General features: G+C 40.5%; 1 protein-coding gene across 2 annotated transcripts in view; it reads right to left on the bottom strand.

Moving 5' to 3' along the window:
* Positions 1-16,533, bottom strand: part of WWTR1 (WW domain containing transcription regulator 1) — a 136,123-nt gene that overhangs the window by 41,121 nt on the left and 78,469 nt on the right. For both annotated transcript variants that reach the window (XM_029940066.1, XM_029940068.1), the window contains one exon: positions 14,898-15,034. In XM_029940066.1, the coding sequence (XP_029795926.1) occupies positions 14,898-15,034 (137 nt within the window). The remainder of the gene's footprint in view (positions 1-14,897; positions 15,035-16,533) is intronic.

Below are 16,533 nucleotides of genomic sequence, written 5' to 3'. Positions count from 1 at the left end.
CACGTTCGTGGGTTCAAGTCCCGCGTCAGGCTCTGTGCTGACAGCTAGCTCAGAGCCTGGAGCCTGCTTCAGATTCTGTGTCTCCTTCTCTCTCTGCCCCTCCCCCTCTCATGCTCTGTCTCTCTCTGTATCAAAAAAAAAAAAAAAAAAAAAACATTAAAAAAAAAGTTTAAAAATGTAACCAGAGATTCTGGTCCCTAACAAAACAAAACAAAAACTTATACCTCTACATTTTATTTGAGAGGCTGTGCCAAGCGGAGGTTGACCTTAAAAACAAGAGTAAGTCAAATACACACAACAAATAAAGCTACAACTCTGGATTTTCCAAAGTTTATCCTTGAATCAAACAGCATACGTGGTCTTGTTCTGGTGGTCACACATTCCTGGCTGCTGCTCTGACATCATGCCACAGCCCAGTGTTTAGGAAGGTTACAGAAAACTTCTTTCTGAAACTCCTGGTGTTCTCACTGTTAGGAGATTTTTTGAGGACTGTCACCCAGAGCACAGTGTGCAGATCATTTATGAGAAACTGAAGGGAGAACCCCCTCTTTGGCATCTATATATACAGAAAAACCGTTTCTCCTCAACACCAGGCAAGCCCTTACCTCATAAGTTCTTTGACTCCCATAACTTCCTTTTCATACGAGCCCTCACCTCAAGTCTCAAAGCTAAATATGCGTACACCTCTAGCACAGGGCCTGTGATATATATTTTTCTCTCTGGCTTTACTATTTCCTCAGGGTTAGTTCTCCCTTTACCACAACTTAATTCAATTATTTATATGTGCCCTTTCTGATGTGTTTGGTAAGAAGCAAGAATAGGGAATAAATGAATGGAAGCATCACAGTTTCATTTTAAAACTCTATCTGTGTATATATGTACTCTGATATGTTATTGGTTAATTACACAATGTTCTGTGAAGCTTAACTGCGCATCATGGGAATGGTGCTTGCTTGTCACCCCAAGGAATGGAGTTCACATGACCTAAGGGCACATCTTAGAGATCTGGTGGACCAGAAAGTGTCTCCTCATATTGCACTGTCTTTATGGAGTATACTCATGAGAGAAGCCGGCTGACCAAGCAAACGAAGCTCCTCCCCCCATCTTCCACAGACACTACCTTAGCCAAAGGATCAAAGCCAATGTCACCCATACTAGGACAAACTGACATCATGTGCCTCTGGATAGGATGCAGCGAGAACACATAATCACTCTTCTGATGATGTGGCATTCCTGCCAAAAATGTGTAACCTAAATCTAAACCTTGAGGAAACACTAGACAAATCTAAATTAAAAAACCATCTACAAAATAACTGGCCTATACTCTTCAAAGTTACCATGACCCCAAGTCACAAGGGCCCAAGAATTATTCCAGGTAAAAAGAGATTTAATAGACAGGACAACTAAATGCAATACATGATCCTTAATAAATCCTGGACCAGAAACCAAAACAGCCAGAAAGGACATTGCTATGGCAAATGAAGAAATTTTCATACACAGATATGGATTAGAAAGTAATCCATTGTATACTAATGTGAAATTTCCTCATTTGGAAACCTATACAATCTGAAGTATTTCGGGGTAAAAAAGCATGAGGTCTCCAACTAAATCTCAAAAGGTTCAGGAAAAAAAAAGGAAAAAAAAATATACATACAGAGAAAGTAAGATAAGCAAATGTGGTAAAACATAAACAATTAACAAAGGCAAATGTGGGCAAAGGGTATGGAAGTTCCTTGTACTAGAAACTCTTCTGTAAGTTTAAGATTATTTCAAAATAAAAGGTGACATATTAAAAAAAAAAAAGTAACAAGAAAGAAAAACTTCTCTATACACACCCTAAACTCCCTGGAGACTGAAAATTCTGTCTGGCAGGGCCCAAAGAAACTGCGTCCTACATGGGCCATTGTATTGTAACATTTTTATCTTTGAGGAAACCCCCACTAAACAATGGTTTCGAGAACTGACCAGGGTTTGAAGGGGAGAGAACCCCGTTGTAATATGTGCTAAGGATTCTGATACCTCATACTCACTGTGCCTCCCACCCTCTCCACCTCCACACCCAGCCCCAACTGTTATATGGAAATAATATGGAAATAATTCTGGCTGAAGTTTGTCAGAAGGTACTGACTTCCGGTTATAAAATGAATTAGTCATGGGATGTAACGTAAAGCATGGTGACTATTGTTAGCAATACTGTATTGTATAACTGAAAGTTGCTAAGAGTAGATCTTAAACATTCCCATCACAAGAAAGAGAACTTTGTAACTATGTGTGGTGACAGACGTTAACTGGATTTATTGTGGTGATCATTTCCATAACATATGTACATAGGTTACAGTATGTACACACTGAGATATGTACATATATCAAATCATTTCGTTGCACAACAAACTATTATAACTTTATGTCAAGTATATCTCCATTTTTTAAAAAAGGGAGACAATCATATTAAAAAAAAATAGAGAGAGCCAGGAAGACAGGAAGAAAATTGTCCTATGGGACTGGTTGAACAGTCTTTTAGAAGAAGCAGTTCTGCACAACTGTGGTTGACAACAAGACATCAGACTAAAGAATCACAAGTTTTCTTGGGTGCAATCTGGGCTCCAAGAGTTAACTGACTGTAAAGCTCAAGGTCCTTCAGCGAAAGGCCTTCCTTTACCAGAGTCGGAGCTGAGGACACTGTTCCACTGTCTGGCCTTCTTGACAGAAGGAAAGAACGGACAAGCTGGGAAGGCTAGAGTTGGGTCGCAGAAGGCCCCAGGAATGAAAACACACAGAAGTAAGTTTCAGGAAGAAATGTGCCAGGCCAGAGCCCTTGATTTTAATATGGTTTGGGCCCTAGGACTCCCTCCATTTACAGGGGGAAAGTTTTGTATTTAAAACCGGGCAAAGACAGGAGACGATACACAAACAAATGGCTGAGACGTGTTGTACGCTGGAGAAGTGGGGGCTCGGGCAGAATACCCCTGAGGTGCAGGGTCTCGGGCAGTAGCAGTAGGAAAACAACATGAGCGAAGGAGGCAAGAGTCCAGGAGCCTTCCTGTTTGCAGCTGCCCTGAGCGCTCATTTTATTAGGACGGGATGATCCAATTCCACTTGGGGAGAGATTAGAGTTCCGTTCTAATTCATTCAGGCATTACAGCCGTTGATAGGGTGGAAATGGAATATTTTCCTTGATATTTAAAGTGGACACTTTGAAGCATCTAAATGAAAGTCTTGTGAGCCAGGACCCACATTAAAAAATATTTTTTACTTTATTTTCTTCCAGCTCTGCAAATATGTAACTCTTGGCAAAACTGAAAACTCACGGCTTGCTCTTCACTGGGGTCTGAGAGGCAGAACGCTGGAAAGGAAAAGGACTAAAATAATAGGGAATGAAATGCATGACATGTACTGGGAAGCAAAATAACTTCAAATGAAACTTCCATTCATGGCTTAGTCAAAAACATATGGATATACAAGCTGAAAAACTTGCTAAGTGCCTGGTGAAAAATACACTTTTTGTGTATTGACGACCTTAATATTTTTAGTGCACAATAAAGTAGTGTCCCAATCAAACCCCTCCCCCACCTCAACACACATGGTGCATCTGCAGGCAATTACTTGTTTAGTGTGAGAAAAGCAAACCATGTCAAAATTGTATTTTGAAGCAATTCCTACACTTTACTAACAAACATTCCAAAGAAACTGGAAAAAAATGAGGAAATTAAAGAAAGGCACAAAACTTTATGTCCAGGATTATTTACTGCAACATCATTCATAATGGTAAAAAAAATAAATAGTACCAACCTGTATATCTCTCAGCAGAAGAAGTGTTAAATACCGTATAGTTACCCTAAAGAATATAGAATATTGTACACCCATTAACATGATGTAATGATCTATAAACAGAAATATGCCCAGGTTCACTCATAGCCATTTACATGTATTCAGTAAAACCTTGGCTTGTGGGTAACTCGTTCTGTCAGTGTTCCATAAGATGAGCAAACATTTCTAATAAATTTCAACTTGATAAATGACCCAAGTCTTCCAATACTAGTACGTGATACCGAATGTCACATGATCAAAACTAATGTTTCAATGGTTCTTGAAATTTGCCTTGATATAAAAGTGCTTTGTATTATAAGCTTGTTTTTGGAATGAATTATACTCACAAACCAAAGTTTTAGGAGAGAGAGAGAGAATATATATACTATGTATAGAAAGAGTATATATATCTAGATATATAGATATATATGAATTCAACAATAAGAATCGAGTTTGTACCTATCAGAATCATAAAGACTAAAAAGTCCGATAATGGACATTATTGGCCAGAATAGGAGCATTTTGATACTCTGTTGGTAGGGGTGTAAATTGGTGTAACCTTTTTGGAGCGAAGCAGAACATCTATTAAAAGTTCAAAGGCACATAATTTTTGATTCAGGAAGTCCACCTCTGCAAAATTGTCTTATTTATAAACAGCATAAAGCACAAGGAATTATGTTAAGCACTGCAGCACTGCTTAATAACAGCGAACTATCAGAAAAGAATCTAAATATCCAGCATACTAGACTGTTTAAATAAATTAGGAACATCAATCAAGTGGAATATTATATATTCCTGGCAAAGAAAGAATACATCTATAAGAACGAATTTAGAAAGCTCTCTAGGATATGTTGAGTTTAAAAAAGACATACACACCCAAGCCTGCATATGTATGTAGAATATTTATAGAACACTCAGGAAACTGGTGGCAGTGTTTTCAATGAAGAGGAGGGAAGAGCTTGGGGTCCTGGTGTGAAGGAGACTCACTTCTCACGAATACTCTTTGGAACTGTTTGAATTTTTTGTGTTACTTTTCCAATTAAAACAACTAATCAAAAAATACTGTAGAAAAATGTTAATTGAAATGGAAAGATGCTCATATGTTAAATGAAAAATGGGCTCCAAAAAAAAAAGAATATAAAAAATTTTTCCACCTTTTTTGTTCACACTTCTATTGGAAAAAAAAAAAGAATACTACATGAGAAAATGTTGTGTGATTTTGAATGCTCAGATTACAGTGGGTTTTATAAAATTTTTTCATTTTTTGCTGATCAGCTGTTCTACAATGACCAAAGAGTAATTATATAATATGGGGAAAAGAACATTGTTCAATCTTGTTGCCTCAAATATGTTTAGGATCTCATCTTTTCCTGATTTTTTTTTTTTAAACCAAGGAGAGGGGGTGATCTTCCTCTCTTCAGCACTTGATGAGAAGAGACCATGAAGGCGTTTGTTTTCTTGTCTTCTTCCAGTATTTTGCTGACTTCATCACAGAGAATTATTCAAAGTCAAGCGTGGTGGAACAGCTGTCCCTGACCACCGGCAACTGCAAAACACCCAGGGAATAAATTTAGACTTCCAGAAAGGAAGAAGAAATCAATCTTCCAGTTGATTTGTGGTGGGGGAGGTGATGATCACACACAGGCAGGGACATCACCAGGCGCCCCAAAGAGGAGATCAGAGAAGAGTGTCCAAATGTCACTCAGCACTTATTAATTGAACAAGTGGCCAAGGACAAACCATCCCAGAATCCTTCGCCTCAAACTTTAACTGGGTGAAATTCCCCACAACAAGGAAGTTCCCGAGGGCAAACTATTGGAATTCAGCCAGCAGATACTACAAAAACTGTCAAAATTATTTTTAAAACTCTCACCAAAGACCACAGCTTGGTGAAGAAATTAGACTCCATTAAAAATAATTAAATAATGGAGGTAGTACACACAAAGTCGAGACTTGAGACAAGATTGTCCCCGCCTTTACCTCCTTCCTAAGAGGCTCTGCATTCCTTTGGGGTAGGAAGTGCCTCTCTGGAATGTTTTGGGCTGTTCTCCGGTCAACTCTCAGCAAGCATAGTTCAAGGTGAGCTTACACGCTTACTAAGTGAATTTAAACAACACAGTTCAACAATCTGGATCCCAAAGCACAATGTATTCCCTTGTTTTTGAAGTTTCCCTGGTGTGATTGGGGTCAAAACTCTCTGGAAAGTGGCTTTAGCGTTCACGTACAAATGCCCAGGTGACAGATGCCAATGCCATAGTAAATGTCTATTTTGGACAAAGAACCCAGTCAAAGAGTTGGTGAGCATATTCAGAGTTTGTTTCAGATAAGTGAAGCTGAAGAATGGATCAGCCGAATGGGTTTCTGTCAATTGTCATGATGGCGTTCTCCAATCACTATGCTAACCCACCCACTCTGTTGCAGCTCCCACAAGTGGCTGATGACCGGAGGCATCTGGGCACCTGAAAACAGCACCCATTTCCAGACTCCAACCTACGTCATCTGAAACAGGATTTCCCAGAGGTGGGGGCCCAGGATTATTCCAGCAGCAGCCCATGACTGCTTTTTAAGGAGCAATCAGGACACCTGGGTGGCTCAGTCAGTTAAGCATCTGACATCAGCTCAGGTCATGATCTCGTGATTTGGTTTGTGAGCTGACGCCCCATGTCAGGCTCCATGCTGACAGCTCAGAGCCCGGAGCCTGCTTCGATTCTGTGTGTGTGTGTGTCTCTCTCTGCTCTTCCCCTGTTCACGCTCTATCTCTCTTGATCAAAATTAAATAAACATTTAAAGAAATTTTTTAGGAGCAATCAGGTGATTGGATTCTGAAGACTCCTGTTTATCAAATGCCCCCAAGGGATCTTCCTAGTGCTAGATCTGGATCCCGGCTGGGAGAAACACTGATCTTAGAGATGAGGGAAGTACTGTTTGCTGACGGCAGACTCAGTCAACTGCAGAACCTAAAGGGTTCCTGGTTTTGTCTGGATTGCCCATGGGGCCTAGAGCCTTCTTCCCAACACCCCGTCCTCCTCCCTCTATAAAGAGCTCAAGGCATTAAATGTCTCTCTCTCTTTGTTTGTTTGTTTCCTTTAGGCTATTATAAAAGTAATATAACCACATTACAGAGAAAATAAAGGAACCACCCCTAATCACAAAGGCTTACTATAATGACCACTAACGTTCAAAAATACATAATTGATTTACCTAACACATTAATTCTACAAAGTGGTGCACCTGTGATGCATAATGCACTTGGCTAGGGACCAGAAATACACAGTTGGAGAGCAAAATGTGTGGGAAAGGAGAACCTAAACAGTCTTTTTTTTTAAAAAAACAAAATTATAGTTCACAATAAACAATTTTTTCTGCTTCATAAAATTAGACTAAAATAATAAAGTTTCCCATGTGCCACCTAGTCCTGTGACTAATATTTTAATGGTTCCAAATACATTTATTTTTGTGTTGCAGGCACTTACTTGGGGGTGGCGCTATTATAATAACCTTCTTTGTGTACGCAATTTTCCAAAGTGTTCATCTAGCATACTACATAGGAATTTTATCTTAGAGAATATTTTCTTAGGAAAAGTGTGGCATCAAACATTTTTCATGGCTGTTGACACTTTCTATCAATGAAATTTTCTATCTAAATATCTAAATTTCACATAATAAACTCTACAAGTGTTTCTCTTAATTCATCCAGATGAATAAATATAGTTGACCACAGAACAATATGGGTTTGAACTGCATGAGGCCACTTGCATGCTGATTTTTTACAGTAAAGTACTATACGTATTTTCTCTCAGGATTGTCCTAACATTTCCTTTTCTCTAGCTTACTTTATTGTAAGAATACAGCATATAACGTATATAACATACAAAATATGTGTTAGTTGACTGTTTACATTAGCAGTTCAGGCTTTGGGTCAATAGTAGGCTATTAGTAGTTAAGTTTTGGAGTAACCAAAGTTATATGTGGAATTTGGGTCTGCTCCCCAACCTCCCAGTCCACCCCATTCAAGGGTCAACTGTACTAATCTAGATAAGAGAGTCATCCATATTAAGATAAATGGAATATACATATGGAAACACAAAGTTCATTTCTTTATACACTATTACATCTCACTTTATTGTGTAAGAGGAATTGAATTAGTCAATTTAATAATGTTTTTAGTGGTGCCTGGGTGGCTCAGTTGGTTAAGCATCCAACTTCGGCTCAGGTCATGATGTTGGCAGTTTGTGAGTTTGAGCCCTGCCTAGGGCTCTGTGCCGGACAGCTCAGAGCCTGGAGCCTGCTTTGGAATTCTGTGCCTCCCTCGCTCTCTGCCCCTCCCCCACTCATTGTCTCTGTCTCTCTCAAAAAATAAACATTAAAAAAATTCTTTAAATAATAATACTGTTTCCAGCCCTCATTTCACATATCTTTAAAAAACGTAAAAGAAAAAAAGTGTAACGAATCTTTTTGGAAACTCCAAAGAAGAGCAGTCTTTAATAATGTTGACTAGATAGAGTGAATTCTGCCAGTTGATGGTTCCTCCAAATCTAAGACAAAAGTGATTTCTACAGTATTTAGATATTTAGAAAACTGCTCCTTTTTTTTCTAATCAAGAAAAAAAGCCTTTTTACCCAGAATCCCTTCCCTTTTCCCCCATGTCCACAATCTTCCTTCCTGCCATATATGCCGCTTTCTGTCCCCCACGTTCCTACCAATGCCGTACACTCTACCCTCTTCCTATCACGTGTGAAGGTTTCCGGTTTGTCTTTGGGTTTGTGTGCATGTGCTTGTGCAGACTGAGCTAATTTATGCTGCAGAGACCACGAAGTTCCAAAAGTAGAGAGAATATCAGAGCTGGAAAAATCACAGTAGCCAGATGTGTCTGCCACAAACTTACCACATAAATCTGATTAGTAAAAAAGAAAGAAAAAAAAACATTGGAAAAAGAAAAAAAAAGATAGCCTACATATAAATCTCACTTTTAGCAAACCTTAGGATACCTTTCTACGTGGCTTAAGCACCACGAGGCTGCATGTCCCTTAGCTATTTCACTTGCTGATAAAATGTTTTTAAGTGCTTTTGTACACTTCCTAGAGGGAAGAATAAAGCCAATTTACCAAACTGAGCACAGACAAGATTTTCCACCTTGTCTTGAAAAGCATGCCCTGCAAAAAAGAAAAACACACACACGTGTTTATAATTTGAAGTACAGATCAAGACAGACCTGGAGGACTTAGACTCTGGCCTGGTGGATGGCACATCTTCAAAGAGGGAGGTGTGTGTGTGTGTGTGTGTGTGTGTGTGTGATATTTTAAGAATTCCTATAGCATTAAAAATACACTCTGGCTGCACTTTACCGAAAGCACTGAACCAGCGAGGGCTGGCAGTCTGGTGAGGCTGTTACACTGTCTTTATTTTTCCTGTTCTGTCTGGGAGGATCCTGGCACTGCAGGACAGGGCGCCGATCCAGCAAAGCGGTCTGTTAATGTGAGAGGAGCCCAGCACACCAGGGTTTATGATCACTGGAATTATCACCGAAAGGGCAAAATTCACTTTCTCTTGGTAGTAATATTTTTAAGTATGGGGGTAGTTTAAGTTGCCGCATGACTCAAGTATCTGTGTGCTGAGGAACGGGAAAACCTTGACGCTGGCACATGTGTCAAGGGGGAAGCGTCCTTCACACGGAACTTGAAGGTGCTCTTCACAAGCTCCCTGTTAACAATCTGACGGAGGAGGAGCCGGGTCCCGAGCACACAGGCCTCCTCCTCTTCTCCCAACTGCTGTCTGAGGTCAACAAGATTATTTTTGCAATGTGTAAGCAGAAGTACCCAAACGATCCAAGTTGGGTGTTCCTCAGGCAGGAACAGGACGGCTTTCTAACGGCACACACCATTCCTGCACACGCTCTTCCTCGGAGTACACGTGGGCCAGAAAAGTAAGGGAAAATCAGGCTACCAGCTAACAATAACAGTTACAACATACTCCTCTGGGGGCTTTCTCTATGTCTGGTACTCAGTCCTCAAGACAACTTTTATGAGGCAGGTATCAAACTAGCTAGGCATTCTGCTCTCATTATCACCAGTTTACAGATAAGGAAAACAAGACTCAGAGAGGCTGATAACAAAGGAAACTAGTAAATGGCTAACCCAAGAGAAACTCATCTGAAACTCCAAGTTCTTCCCATCAACCACTATACACAAAGGTCCCTGCCTCCACTCTACACCACCTACCACTGCCCTAACACCTCAACTGATTTCCTTAGCAGGCCCCATTTCCCCCCCAAGCCCATTGTCCTAGTTAGATTAGGGCCTGTGAGAGTCCTTTTCCCCCCATTTATTTCATTTTTCCCCCTTCCAAAAAATTTAGTGGGTTTTAATAGTGGTTAATGAGACCAACAACCCATTTAAAAGATACAAGGTCCTACCTGGTTTGTGTTATGAAAAAAAATATCAACTTTCATATGTGTAATCATTTTCTCCCTTCACTGTTACATAAAAGCTGGGATTCTAAGCAAGTTGTGGGCCCCCAAATAAGATGGTTTCCATTCAGAGGTAACCTTTCCTCTTTCCTCTTTGAAGTTCTCCAAGATCTTCCTTTCTTCTTCCATTCAGTAAGCATCTCTGGAGACTGAGATGCAAAGGACACTGAAGTGCTCAGACAGAATCAAATAGGACAAAACCTGACAGAAAACCTGATTTGGCAGATACAAAAACGAACATGTTGGTTAAAAACTAGACCAAGCCAGAGATGATTATTTGAAATAAAATGCCAAAAAAATTCATTTATTATTATTATTATTATTTTGCATTTCTCTCCTGCAGAGTCTATTTCATTTTACGTAGGCATTTGAAAAGTCAATGAGTGTAGATACACAACAAATCTGCCATCCTACACAGATGCTTTTTTCACTGGATACTGATGCAGCCTGACAAAAGTTTGCTCCATTTTTTACAAAGTCACTCAATCACTTCAGGATGCCTTTAAAGTGACAGGCTTCTTCTTTACCAATTAAAATATGACTGGACTTGTAAATTACATTTCAGGAATAGATGCACCGAAAAAAATAAGATTTCCACGGATAAGCTTGGGGGGGGGGGGGGGGGCTGAAACATTTCCACCAGAGGGCGCTATTCTCACTGAAAGTAATGAACAGTGTTCCTAATTTAAAGTTCTTTATGCTGTAACTCGCCCAAAATAAATCTTTATTTCTTGAGAATTCTTACGATAAGCAATGAAATTATCTTCAAATCCAACATTCTAAAATTGAATAAGGTATAAAATATAAGTTTTCCTTCCACAAAGAATAATGTTAGTAATAAGAAGAAAATAATTATAGCTTGTTATGTGCCAAGCACCACATCTAAGCACTTTACATAAATAAATTCATATAATCTCTTCATACTGTAATAAAAATCCTCATTTTACATATAAGGAAACTAAGGCAAAATTAAGTAATTTAATAAGCTCAGCAAGTGAGTAAAGGGCAGAGCCAGGTTTCAAATTCTAACAGACTGATTCCCAAAATCCATATACCTAACCTACAGTAAAACAGAATCCTCCAAAAAAGGAGATTTACTTCTGAATGTATTTAGCAAAGTCAAAGATTATATCACAGCTCTAGAAATACATAGAATATCTTATAAAAGGTACTAAATTGATCATCTCATAATAGTATTAACTACATTTTGACATTTTCAAAATACCTCTCTATAAAGGAGACACACCAATTTAAGTTCACTTAGTTGTTAGCTACATTATATTGAAAAGACCAAAATTCTAGATTTAAAAAGGAGAAGGATCTGCTCTTTATACTTTTTAAAAACTGCACTACTCTATATAGGTTGAAATAATATGTTCTGAGTAAATCATTTATTCTTAGGACCACATTATGATTCTCTAAATTATCCCCAGTCATTGGTGCTCACCGGGCATTCCCTGGTACAGGTCTATCCTTAGGACACATCTGTGATTCGGTATAGGCTAGTTACACACTGTGTAATGGACAAACATTCAAATATTATTAGGGGAAAAAACAGTGTCATGAGACATTTACTGCTTAAACTTATTAGAAATCTGGAAAGTAAGGGATTTTAACTGAGGATTAGGTGAACATGTTTCCGACATTCAGATGACAATTTCTTTAGACGTGCTTCACAAAGCAACTGTGCTTCTGTGGGGAGAGGGTGGCTCACGAGCACAGGCTGACCCACGTGCGCCTTCACTGTTAAGTCTCAAGCATTCAGTTTCCTTTTCATTTAATCAGTCCACTTCCTACTTGTTGCACAATTTTTAAAAATGAAGGCAAGTACAACATAAACATATTCATTCCACTAATGCGCGTACCAGCAACACACAAGTAACAACCTAAGTATCCACTGCATGGGGCTGCCAGTTAAACTAATAATGACGTACCAATATGTTGAACTATTAGGGAATCTCTTAGAAGAAGAAGGTGACAGCTCTATATGTACAGATACAGAAGCAGAAAAGACAAGGTGAACAACAGGGGGTATAATGCGCTAGCATTCATGTGAAGAAACACATACTCCTGACTGGAAGCTCTAGAGGACTCCAGGACTAAGGAATGGGGGTCCAAGGGGTGCCTGGGTGGCTCAGTCAGGTAAGCATCTGGCTCTTAATTCGGCTCAGGTCATGATCTCACTCACGGTTCATGAGTTCGAGCCACACATCGGGCTTTATGGTGACAATGCAGGGCTTGCTTGGGATTCTCTCTCTCTCTCTCTCTCTCTCTCTCTCTCTGTCCCTCTGCCCCTCTCCTGCTCACATGCACTCGTGCTCTCTCTCTCAAAATAAACAAACTTTAAAAAAAAAAAAGGAATTGGGATGTAAGGAAAACTTACTTTTTTAACAGTGCTTTGAAAAAGTGTTTGGATTTTTTGTAACTAAGTCCATGAAAGATTTTTTTTCCAATTATAATGCATTATAAAATTAAAGTCAATACTTTAATAATCAGTCTTTAGAATGTTTAATGAAAGCTAAACAGCTAAAAGAAACCTTGAAACTAGTCTAATGCTACCTAATTTGTGGTTTCTTTACTACACTTGCAACTGCTTTCTACTTGAGCTCCTGTATTTGGGACGAATGACTCATGGAAGTTTTGGTTTACCGCTGCTGGTAGAAGCATCGGTACCACTTTCCTTGATCTGCCCTTTCGATACAGAATACAACAGAAGCTCTTCCAAGGCATTTGCTTTTTGGATATATTTTACATCTGCAAGCTTTAAAAATGGTAGATCCAGACTTCCTGGAAGAACAGACAACATATTTACTTGAAGCCGACTCGGGTTTACTTGAGTTCATGCTCACTTTGGCTAAGTCACAGTAGGAGGGAAGGTGTCTGGGAATAATACTCCCTTTTTTATCCCGTTCATTCCTGAAAAATGCAACAGGAGATTCTTTTCACTCTAAAATGAACTAGTCTGTGTATAAAGCAGTATCTGGATATCTGATCTTAAATGGAAAAGTTATCTGAAAATGGCATCATCTTTTATGAGACCTTAAAAGTATCCTCTTATTTTTAGCCTCTGGAAGCAGGGAAAATGCCTACCACAGAAGCTAGTTTTGTTGCTGCTGTGTATTAATTCACATCTGATTATCTCTAGTGGGAAGAATTTTACCTCTTCTGAAGTAAAGGTAATTAGCACAAAATAATCTTTTCTCAATTCTAAAATCACACTTAAGCATTTTTTTTTTTAAGAGAGAGAAAGAGAGAGCTCTCACACGAGCAGGGAAGGAGGGAAGAGAGACAGAGAGAATTTTTTTAATGTTTATTTGAGAGAGAGAGAGAGAGAGAGAGAGAGAGACCATGCACGCACAAGTGGGGAGAGGGGCAAAGGGAAGGAGAGAGAGAGAGGGAGATTCATTTTAAAAAATTGTTTTTTAATGGTTATTTTTGAGAGAGAGAGAGAGAGAGAGAGAGAGAGAGAGAGAGAGAGAGAACAGGGGAGGAGCAAAGAGAGGGAGACACAGAATCTGAAGCAGGCTCTAGGCTCTGAGCTGTCAGCACAGAGCCTGCCGTGGGGCTCAAACCCAAGAGCAGTGAGATCACGACCTTAGCCAAAGTCAGACACTCAACTGACTGGGCCACTCAGATGCCCTGAGATAGAGCTTTTTAAATGTATTTTTTTAATGTTTATTTTATTTTTGAGAGGGAGGGGAAAGGCAGGGAGGGGAGAGGACCTGAAGCAGGCTCTGTGCTGACAGCAGAGAGCCCAGTGTGGGGCTCAAACTTACAAACTGTGAGATCATGACTTGAACTGAAGTCAGATGCTTAACTGAGCCATCCAGGTGCTGAGAGATACAGAGAGAGAGACAGAGAGAGAATATGAGTCTTAAGCAGGCTCCTTGCTCTGCAAAGGGCCCAACACACGACCCTGGGATCATGACTTGAGCTGAAATCAAGAGTCAGACACTCCACTGAGCCACCTGGGAGCCCCCACATTTAAGCATTCTCAAGGAAGTCGAGAGTGAGCTGCACTGTCCTCGGGGAGGGATCGTGAGCAGCCACCTGCAGATTACGTAAAGGCTAAATGCATTCCAAAGTCAGAGCAGCCTCAAACTCCAAACTCTGCTATCCACACGCTGTACGACCTTGGGAAAGTTTCCTCATCCACAAAATGGGAATGCAATCACTTCTTGTAGGTTGTTGTGAGTTTAATGAGATAAGGCATGAAAGCACCAAGCCTGGTGTCAAGCACACATTACGCAAAATAATAATAATAAAAGAAGGAAGAAAAGGGATTTGAGGCTCACATTGCACCTTTGGCAGTCTTCAGGGACCAAATTCACAGAATGGGGTGTGTACTCAGCCCACCTTAGTTTGGATGAACGAGTTTTTCAAAAAACTCCAGTAAAGACAATTGAAAGAGATGCCATAACCGTAGCATAAACCTAGGCAGCGGGAGTGCGAAGTGGTAGAGAAAAGGCCAAGAAAGAAGGCAAAGGCGGCACAGGCGTAATGCACCCTAGGACGACCTGGGGTGCACGAGGAGGCACCGAGACATCCAGAGCTGCTTCCGAGCTCCAGAGCCCCTTGGTCAAACCCTTGTTTGTTCACCTCCCGGTGAAAGCTTTGGGCTTACCGAGATTTGGCTGAGACACGGCCATGGACCTCTGGGGTGCTGGGGTGGGAGTGGCAGCAGGGTGGAGGCTCATAGGATTCAAGGGCTGATTCATCGCCTTCCTAGGGTCTTGCCACGTGGTGATTTTTTCTATGTGACTAAAAGAAGGAAAACAATTATCTTTTTAATTGTCAGCATGATTATCATTATCTCCATCACCAATAACAGCACAAGAGTTAAATGACACCGGCTCTTCTTCCCCTAGGATCTGCTTACAGATGGGTGACACACTGTGTTTGTTTTCAGCCAACGTCACGCGTGCCCACATATCCCTCCATCCAAGGGTGCCAGGAGGGGTCTTGCAAGGGACTCTCTGAACACAAGCCCATGACTTGGCTGTCCCAGCTGCCCCTATATGCAAACACCTTCATAAGGGTTTTCTGCCTCAACAGTGCATCGCGTCCCAGACAAGCAGCCTCTGTTCCCCAGCTGCGCAGGTGCTTCCCCGACATTCAACCACTGGCATGCCATGGTGTGACCTCCTCTCCCAAAGCAGGACCCAGCCCTCCCACCACGCCAAGCCTCCCACGCTCCCCGGCTCATATAATTGACATAATGAGGACACCTCAGTTGGTATCAGCCAAAGACGGAGCTCCTGAAACCAACCTCGTAAACATGACACAACCGATGGCTTATCAAGAGCAAGGAAGGCACTGTGAGGTCCACACAGGGGATGCATAAACCCCTCAAGAAGCTTACATTCTTCTAAGTGAGGTTAACAACTGTGTAGCTGAAGCACAGGGTAGCAGGAATGAAGTGTAGGAAGACAGGCAAGTGCCAGATGATGGAGAAACCCAAGTGTCAAAGCATGAAGGTTTCTGAGGGAAAAGACATGATTAGACTTTTGGTCATACACAACCTCCAGTATTATTATTGTGACTTAATCTCAGAGAAATTGGCACAACATAAGCCTCTGCCTAGAGTTCCATATGTCCTTAAAAAGAGGGACAAGACCTCCAGCTTTGTCTACCTCCTCCCAAACCACAACATAAGTAATTCTTGGTAACTTATTTATGTACCCTACCTCACACCATATTTGCCTTTTTTTTTTTTTTAAGTTTATTTATTTATTTTGAGAGACTGAGAGAGAGCACCACAGGGAAAGGGCACAGAGAGAGGGAGAGAGAGAATCCCAAGCAGGCAGGGTCCATATTGTCAGCGCAGAGCCCAATGCGGGGTTCGAACTCACAGAACTGTGAGCTCATGACCTACTCCGAAATCAAGAGTCAGACGCTGAACCAACTGAGGCACCCTAGTACCCCTATAAAATCTTTTTTGAGATTTTATTATATTTTTCGTTTAAAGATGAGCATATTCATCTAGTGCCATAACTTTGTTTTACTGTATCAGAGTGCTTTTGATATTTATCAAAGACCACAAACGCTGATAGCAAAAACTGTCAGCCTTTTTTTCTATGCCTTGCAACTAGGTTTGCCTCTCCCAAATTGTCAATGTCAAACCCCACACACTAGAGATCTTCCTAGATCCACCTGAAACGAAGCATGATTGTTCTTTCATTAAACACACCTTAATTTTGAATGACAATGGCCTCCTCTGAATCTTTAGCAATGCAAACCACTATTACTATCATTCAGTT

Source organism: Suricata suricatta, chromosome 5 (genome assembly GCF_006229205.1).
Source record: "Suricata suricatta isolate VVHF042 chromosome 5, meerkat_22Aug2017_6uvM2_HiC, whole genome shotgun sequence".
In the NCBI taxonomy this organism is placed as follows: Eukaryota; Metazoa; Chordata; class Mammalia; order Carnivora; family Herpestidae; genus Suricata; species Suricata suricatta.
The sequence above is the reverse complement of the archived record's forward strand: the minus strand, read 5'-3'. Positions and strand labels throughout refer to the sequence as shown.